The sequence below is a fragment of the Oncorhynchus masou genome, unplaced genomic scaffold (assembly GCF_036934945.1).
Source record: "Oncorhynchus masou masou isolate Uvic2021 unplaced genomic scaffold, UVic_Omas_1.1 unplaced_scaffold_1459, whole genome shotgun sequence".
Lineage (NCBI taxonomy): Eukaryota > Metazoa > Chordata > Actinopteri > Salmoniformes > Salmonidae > Oncorhynchus > Oncorhynchus masou.
In genome coordinates, this window is record NW_027004573.1 from 141,816 (window position 1) to 151,623 (window position 9,808).

General features: G+C 46.5%; 1 protein-coding gene across 1 annotated transcript; it reads left to right on the forward strand.

Moving 5' to 3' along the window:
• Positions 1-3,289: 3,289 nt before the first annotated feature.
• LOC135530916 (syntaxin-10-like) lies at positions 3,290-6,415 on the forward strand (the record flags this gene model as incomplete). Its single annotated transcript, XM_064959087.1, has 5 exons — positions 3,290-3,343; positions 3,905-3,967; positions 4,094-4,195; positions 4,675-4,781; positions 6,214-6,415. Coding segments are annotated over exons 1-5 (525 nt in total), but the record flags the coding sequence as incomplete, so codon positions are not given.
• Between the last annotated feature and the right edge of the window lie 3,393 nt (positions 6,416-9,808).

The window sequence follows — 9,808 nt, forward strand, 5'->3', positions numbered from 1 at the left end:
TGTCTCCTGTTACTGTCCTCTCTTCCACTGACTGTTATGTTCAGCTCATAGTGTCTCCTGCTACTGACCTCTCTTCCACTGACTGTTATGTTCAGCTCATAGTGTCTCCTGCTACTGACCTCTCTTCCACTGACTGTTATGTTCAGCTCATAGTGTCTCCTGCTACTGACCTCTCTTCCACTGACTGTTATGTTCAGCTCATAGTGTCTCCTGTTACTGTCCTCTCTTCCACTGACTGTTATGTTCAGCTCATAGTGTCTCCTGCTACTGACCTCTCTTCCAATGATCATGTTCAGCTCATATGTCTCCTGCTACTGACCTCTTCTTCCACTGAATGTTATGTTCAGCTCATAGTGCCCTCCGCCACTAATCTTCCACTGACTGTTATGTTCAGCTCATAGTGTCTCCTACTGTCCTCTCTTCCACTGACTGTTATGTTCAGCTCATAGTGTCTCCTGTTACTGTCCTCTCTTCCACTGACTGTTATGTTCAGCTCATAGTGTCTCCTGCTACTGACCTCTCTTCCACTGACTGTTATGTTCAGCTCATAGTGTCTCCTGCTACTGACTGACCTCTTCCACTGACTGTTATGTTCAGCTCATAGTGTCTCCTGTTACTGACCTCTTCCACTGACTGTTATGTCTGCCATAGTGTTCTGTTACTGTCCTCTTTCCACTGACTGTTATGTTCAGCTCATAGTGTCTCCTGCTACTGACCTCTCTTCCACTGACTGTTATGTTCAGCTCATAGTGTCTCCTGCCGACTCCTCTTCCACTGACTGTTATGTTCAGCTCATAGTGTCTCCTGTTACTGTCCTCTCTTCCACTGACTGTTATGTTCAGCTCATAACTGTTTCTTTGTCTTTCTGTTGTCTGGTGGTCAAACCAAGAGTGTTAAAACAGTCTGATTCTGGAGTACCCTTCCCCCCTCTCCAGTTAATGTCACCTCTCCCAGCTCTTACCAATACCTACCCATGAGCCTCTTCTCTTTCCATTTACTGTAACCAGCATCCTCTTCCACTGAGAACCAACCGACACCGGACGTATATGGACGTGAAGAGTAGTTGAAATTTGGTCAGTCCAGCCTGACCTTGATTTCAACATCCACAGGCGGACTGGACTGGACCAAATCTGAACCAATTAAAGAATTATGTTTGGATAGTACAGTCCAATACAAAATAATAGTGGAGTACAGTAAAGAAAAGTAGAGCACTCTATTGTATTGTACTGTACTGAACTTTACTTTACTGTACTGTATTGTATTGTACTCTACTGTATTGTACTGTACTGAACTCTACTTTACTGTACTGTATTGTACTCTACTGTATTGTACTGTACTGTACTGTACTGAACTCTACTTTACTGTACAGTACTGAACTGTACTGTTTTCTACTGTACTGTGCTGTATTGTACTGTACTGAACTCTACTGCACTGTACTGAACTCTACTGAACTGAAATCTACTTTACTGTGCTGAACTGTACTGTATTCTACTCTACTGAACTCTACTGCATTGTACTTTACTTTACTGTACTGTACTGAACTCTATTGTATTCTACTGTACTGAACTATACTGAACTGAACTCTACTTTACTGTACTGAATTGTACTGTACTGAACTCTACTGTACTGTACTGCATTGTACTTTACTGTACTGTATTGTACTCTACTGTACTGAACTCTACTGCATTGTACTTTACTGTACTGTACTGAACACTACTGCATTGTACTTTACTGTACTGTATTGTACTGTTCTCTACTTTACTGTATTGTACTGAACTGTACTATACTGTACTGAACTCTACTGCATTGTACTGTACTGAACTGTACTCTACTGTACTTTATTGTACTGTACTGAACTCTACTTTACTGAACTCTACTACTGAACTCTACTCTACTGTACTCTACTCTACTGAACTCTACTGAACTGAACTATACTGAACTCTACTGTATTGTACTGAACTCTACACTGCTTTGGTCTGCTGCGGTGTGATGTCTAAACTTGTGAAACATGAGGAGAATGACATCCATAATTATGCAGTTTCTGTGTAGTATAGGGGACCATGATGTAATTCCGTTACCGTAAATGCGTTACCGTGTAAATCCACTTCACTTACTGTAGTTCAATAACCAACAGTTCTTCCACTAAGTCGTTTTTTATAAAATGTTCTGTGTAAATTGTTAAATGTAGTGCTTGTGCATATAGTTGTATGGTTGGTTGAACTTTGAAAGTTTTTTTGTTTGGCATAGTTTTAAATGTATGTGAAAGCGGAATTGCCCATGAGAGAGAAGGGATGGGGAGGTGGGGTAGAGATATGGAACTGTCCTTCCTCATAGAAAGAGGGGATGAGGCTTGTGTTTCTAAACAGATATTACATACACTTCCAACAAAAGAAGGTATGAGAGATGGTGGGGTGGTAGTGATTATAGTCTGTCCTTCCTTATAGAAAGAGGGGGAGAGGTGTATAGTCTGTCCTTCCTTATAGAAAGAGGGGGAGAGGTGTATAATCTGTCCTTCCTTATAGAAAGAGGGGGAGAGGTGTATAGTCTGTCCTTCCTTATAGAAAGAGGGGGAGAGGTGTATAATCTGTCCTTCCTTATAGAAAGAGGGGGAGAGGTGTATAGTCTGTCCTTCCTTATAGAAAGAGGGGGAGAGGTGTATAGTCTGTCCTTCCTTATAGAAAGAGGGGGAGAGGTGTATAGTCTGTCCTTCCTTATAGAAAGAGGGGAGAGGTGTATAGTCTGTCCTTCCTTATAGAAAGAGGGGAGAGGTGTATAGTCTGTCCTTCCTTATAGAAAGAGGGGGAGAGGTGTATAGTCTGTCCTTCCTTATAGAAAGAGGGGGAGAGGTGTATAGTCTGTCCTTCCTTATAGAAAGAGGGGGAGAGAATATACAAACACAAACTGGCCCAAAGACCAACTGAGTCCGAGACTATGATATCTGGAGCAGGACAGCTGATATGAATGAGGTGTGTGTAGAGCGTAGGCCTGTGTGTGTGTGTAGAGCGTAGGCCTGTGTGTGTGTGTGTAGAGCGTAGGCCTGTGTGTGTAGAGCGTAGGCCTGTGTGTGTGTGTGTGTAGAGCGTAGGCCTGTGTGTGTGTAGTTACAGGTGTTCAAAAACAAATCTCTGAGTCCAAAGGGGTGGCACTGCCCTCCGGGCTCCTACACTGCCGTACTCGGCAGAACCACATTCCTAACCGTTCCTGAGGAGAACCCTGAGATCTGTGTGTGTTGAGCCTTGACCCTCTCCCAGGTATCGTTGAGTCCAACCCGGGAAGTTCCGTCTGGGGGAGAATGAGCTGCAGGAGAGGAGAGACTTTGGAGCGAACACGGCAGGCCGTACAGGTAACACGGTGTAATATCTCCCCTGTCTGTCACCGGCAGGTAGCCTAGTGGTTAGAGCGTTGGGCCTGTAACCCAAAGGTTGCTGGATTGAATCCCTGAGCTGACAAGGAAAAAGATCAGTCGTTCTGCCCCTGAGCAAGGCAGTAAACCCACTGTTCCCTGTGTGCCGAAGACGTGGATGTCGATTAAGGCAGCCCCCCGCACCTCTCTGATTCAGGGGGGTTGGGTTAAATGTGGAAGACACATTTCATTTGAATGCATCCAGTTGTACAACTGACTAGGTATCCCCCTTAACCTACCTCTATAACGGAAAAGAAAAGGTGATTTCGCAGCGAACACTGTGTGTTGTCGTGGCTAACACTGTGTGTTGTCGTGGCTAACACTGTGTGTTGTCGTGGCTAACACTGTGTGTTGTCGTGGCTAACACTGTGTGTTGTCGTGGCTAACACTGTGTGTTGTGGTGGGCTAACACTGTGTGTTGTCGTGGCTAACACTGTGTGTTGTCGTGGCTACTGAAGCAACACTGTGTTGTTGTCGTGCACACTGTGGTGTTGTGTGTAGGAGATGAAGGATCAACTCTCCAGTCCCTCTGTTGTGGCCCAGGCAGAGAAGAAGAACAGACAGGTTGGTTTTTGCCTGTCTACACACTATTTCTCTCTCTCTGCACACCTTTATGTTGATACACGTTGACTTATACAGGCATCTCCTGTCTGACACGGTGTAACATCAGCTGGCCTCTGTCTATCTCAGGCTCTGATGGGTGCGTCTGGGCAGGACAGGTCTGATGGTCTGGAGTCTCACCTGGTGTCAACCAACTCCAGATACATCCAGGATCAACAGGAACAGCAGCAGGTAGGATGGAGGGAGGGAAGAGGGTTAGCGTGAAGGTTTCTGTGTCTCCTTGATATTTAAGGAACAAGATGATGGCTCATGTGATGATGGTTTAGGGCTGAGCTGCGGTGTGGACATGAAGCTACGGTTGGGGTTAGGAGGAGGATGATGATGATGATGGTGATGGTTTAGGGCTGAGCTGCGGTGTGGACATGAAGCTACGGTTGGGGTTAGGAGGAGGATGATGATGATGATGGTGATGGTTTAGGGCTGAGCTGCGGTGTGGACATGAAGCTACGGTTGGGGTTAGGAGGAGGAGGATGATGATGATGATGATGATTTAGGGCTGAGCTGCGGTGTGGACATGAAGCTACGGTTGGGGTTAGGAGGAGGAGGATGATGATGATGATGATGATTTAGGGCTGAGCTGCGGTGTGGACATGAAGCTACGGTTGGGGTTGGGGTTAGGAGGAGGAGGATGATGATGGTGTTCTCCACAGTTGATCATGCAGGACCAGGATGAGCAGTTGGAGCTGGTGACAGGAAGCATCAGAGTACTGAAAGACATGTCAGGACGCATCGGAGATGAACTAGACCAGCAGGCTGTGTGAGTACACACACACACACTCACTCACTCACTCACTCACTCACTCACTCACTCACTCACTCACTCACTTACTGTTGAGGGTCAATGGGAGTAATGGGAAAGGAATAGGGGTTGGAACCTCTCCACCTGCTTTCCTTAAGGGACCACACCTCCCTCTTCCACTGGTTATCCTGACTTAAATAGCCGCCTCATGTGTGTGTGTGTAAAGGAAGGACATATCTAGTCAGTTGTACAACTGAATACATTCAACCGAAATGTCTTCCACATTTAACCCGACCCCTCTGAATCAGAAAGCCTTTAATCGACGTCATCGGCCCCCGGACGGACGGCAGTTGTTGTTGAGAGATAACCGCCTTGCTCCAAGTGCAAGTGCTGGTGGTTTAAAGGGTTCAAGGAGAGGCCTCTGTGTGCTGAATGTTTACATGTGAATTCCATTGTTGTCATGTAATCTCACAGTAAACTTCCCATGCTGAGAGGCGTGTGTTTGAAGGGTTCCAAGGAGCCTCTGTGTGCTGAATGTTTACATGTGAATTCCATTGTTGTCATGTAATCTCACAGTAAACTTCCCATGCTGAGAGGCGTGTGTTTGAAGGGTTCAAGGAGCCTCTGTGTGCTGAATGTTTACATGTGAATTCCATTGTTGTCATGTAATCTCACAGTAAACTTCCCATGCTGAGAGGCGTGTGTTTGAAGGGTTCAAGGAGCCTCTGTGTGCTGAATGTTTACATGTGAATTCCATTGTTGTCATGTAATCTCACAGTAAACTTCCCATGCTGAGAGGCGTGTGTTTGAAGGGTTCAAGGAGCCTCTGTGTGCTGAATGTTTACATGTGAATTCCATTGTTGTCATGTAATCTCACAGTAAACTTCCCATGCTGAGAGGCGTGTGTTTGAAGGGGTTCAAGGAGCCTCTGTGCTGAATGTTTACATGTGAATTCCATTGTTGTCATGTAATCTCACAGTAAACTTCCCATGCTGAGAGGCGTGTGTTTGAAGGGTTCAAGGAGCCTCTGTGTGCTGAATGTTTACATGTGAATTCCATTGTTGTCATGTAATCTCACAGTAAACTTCCCATGCTGAGACGCGTGTGTTTAAAGGGTTCAGTGAGTGTGTACTTTACGTGTTCATTGTTTGAGGGATTCTCCTGTATGTTCCAGTATTTTAGGGGTGTTTTAGACGGTTTGCTGTGTGTGTCTCAACGGTCTAAGTGTGTGTGTGTGTAAGCAGCAGGTAGCCTAGTGGTTAAGAGCGTTGGGCCGGTAACCAAAAGATCACTGGTTTGAAGCCCTGAGCCGACTTGGTGAAAAATCTGTTTGTGCCCTTGAGCAAGGCACTTAACCTAATTGCTTCTGTAAGTCGCTCTGGATAAGAACGTCTGTTAAATCACTCAAACGTGTATGTGCCTAACACCTATTTTGTCCTGTATGTTCCAGTATGCTAGGAGAGTTTGGAGAGGAGATGGACCAGACAGGTTCTAGGATGGACTCTGTCCTCAAGAAGATGGAGAAAGTCTCCCACATGACAAGCAGTGAGTTAACACACACACTACATCTCTGTCAGTTCTTCTCTCTCACACACATAGACGACAGGTACAACACCACCTCCCTCTTTACCTTAATATCACTCTCCCTCTCTCTCTCCTCTCTCTTCCCTCTTTCTGTCTTCCTCTGTCTCTCTCTGTCTCTCTCTCTCTGTCTCTCTCTGTCTCTCTCTCTGTCTCTCTCTGTCTCTCTCTCTGTCTCTCTCTCTGTCTCTCTCTCTGTCTGTCTCTCTGTCTGTCTCTGTCTCACATTCAAATTCATGCTTTATTGACATGAAAACAATGTGTCTATATTGCCTTAGCAACAATGTATACAATATACACTGAAATAAAATAATGAATAATAATATGGTAGTAAATAATACAAATAAAGAGAATAACAATACTATGGTAACAGTCAATTAGAAATCTAATAAATATAAAAGGCTCAACATGGAAAAGGAAACAATAACTAACTTATAACTGTCATCCTCACCATTACATCAGTACTACAACTACCGCCACCATTACTACTACCGCCACCATTACTACAACTACAACTACCACCACCATTACTACTACAACTACCACCACCACTACTAATACTACTACCACCACCATTACTACTACCACCATTACTACTACCACCATTACTACTACCACCACTACTACTACCACCACCACTACTACTACCACCACTACTACTACCACCACCACCACTACTACCACCACCACTACTACCACCACCATTACCACTACCACCATTACCACTACTACCACCACCACCACCATTACTACTACCACCACCACTACTACTACCACCACCACTACTGCTGCTGCCACTGCCGCGCCGCTGCTGCTGCCGCCGCTGCTGCTGCGCGCGCTGCTGCTGCCGCCACTCTGCCGCCACCACTGCTGCTGCCACCGCCTGCTGCTGCCACCTGCTGCTGCCACCGCCTGCGCTGCCTGCCACTGCTGCCGCCACCGCTACTGCTGCCACCGCCGCTGCTGCGCCGCCACTGCTGCCGCCGCCGTTGCTGCTGCCTGCCGTTACTACTTGCACCGCCGTGCTGCTGCCACCGGTACTGCTGCCACCATCATACTCACGTTTCGCCATCATTGCTGAATGCACCATCGTTACTCACGACCACCATCGTTACTCGATACACCATCGTTGCTGCGACCTGCCATCGTTACTGGAATACCATCCGTTACTCGTTACCATCATTGCTGCCATCATCATTACAAATACCATCGTGCCACTACGCATACCGTTACTCGCGGCGTAGCCACCATTGCTACCTGGTATGCATCATTGCTGCTGCGTAGCCATCATTGCTCACGGCGCAGCATCATTGCTGCTGCCATCGTCGTGCCACTGCAGCCATCGTTTACTCGACATGCATCATTGCTACTGCCACCATCAAATACTGCCATCATTACTCGATGCACCATCATTACTCGTTACCATCATTACTCGTTACCATCATTACTCGATACCATCATTACTTTCGATACCATCGTAGGCCACCATCATTACTACGACCACCATCATTACTCGACCACCATCATTACTCGACCACCATCATTACTCGACCGCCATCATTTCGACCACCATCATTACCTCGACCACCATCATTACTAAATACCATTACCGCTACGCCACCAAGTACGGCCGCCACCATTACTAAATAGCCACCACGTCGACGCCATCATTACTACTGCCATCATTACTAGAAGCGCCATCATTACTACCATCATCATTACTACTAAAGCCATCATTACTACTGACGCTATCGTACTACTACCACCATCATTACTACTACCACCATCGTTACCTACGACCACCATCATTACCTGCCACCATCATTTTCGACCTGCCATCATTACTCGACCACCATCATTACTACCACCATCATTACTCGTACTAATGATTGCACCATCATTGCTACTGCCATCATCATTACTTTCGACCACCATCATTACCACTACGGCCACCATTACTCGTACTTAATCAGCCTCGACCAGCCATCATTCTCGACGCCATCATTACTCAGCGCCATCGTCTGCGGCCACATTCATTACTACGACCACATTCATTACTCGACCACCATCATTACTAAAGCCACCATCATTACTACCATCGTTACTCGTACCATCATTACTCGACCACCCATCATTGCTACTATCGCAATCATTACTACTATCATCATCATTACTACGACCACCACCATTACTACGACCACCACCATTACTACGACCACCACCATTACTACTACCACCGCCATCACTACTACCACCGCCATCACTACTACCACCGCCACCACTACTACTACCGCCACCACTACTACTACTGCCATCATCATTACTACGGCCACCATCATTACTACTGCCACCATCATTACCACTACCACCATCATTACTACTATCATCATCATTACCATGACCACCATCATTACCACTACCACCACCATTACTTCTACCACCATCACTACTACTACCACCACCAGTACTACTACCACCATCATTACCACTACCACCATCATTACTACTATCATCATCATTACTATGACCACCATCATTACTATGACCACCATCATTTCCACTACCACCACCATTTCCACTACCACCACCATTACTACGACCACCACCATTACTACGACCGCCATCATTACCACTACCGCCACCATTACCACGGCCGCCACCATTACTACGGCCGCCATCATTACTACTATCATCATCATTACTACGGCCGCCATCATTACTACGGCCGCCACCATTACCACTACCACCACCATTACTACAACTACCACCACCATTACTACTACCACCACCATTACTACTACTACCACCACCACTACTACTACCACCACCACTACTACTACCACCACCACCACTACTACCACCACTACTACTACCACCACCACTACCACCACCACTACTACTACCACCACCACTACTACTACCACCACCACTACTACTACCACCACCATTACCACTACTACCACCACCACCACCACCACTACTACCACCACCACCACCACTACTACCACCACCATTACTACTACTACCACCACCACTACTACTACCACCACCACTACTACTACCACCACCACTACTACTACCACCACCACTACTACTACCACCACCACTACTACTACCACCACCACTACTACGACCACCACCATTACTACGACCACCATCATTACTACGACCACCACCATTACTACTATCATCATCATTACTACGACCGCCACCATTACCACTACCGCCACCATTACCACTACCGCCACCATTACCACGGCCGCCACCATTACCACGGCCGCCACCATTACTACGGCCGCCATCATTACTACTATCATCATCATTACTACGGCCGCCATCATTACTACGGCCGCCATCATTACTACTACCATCATCATTACTACTACCACCACCATTACTACTATCATCATCATTACTACGACCGCCATCATTACCACTACCGCCACCATTACTACGGCCGCCAT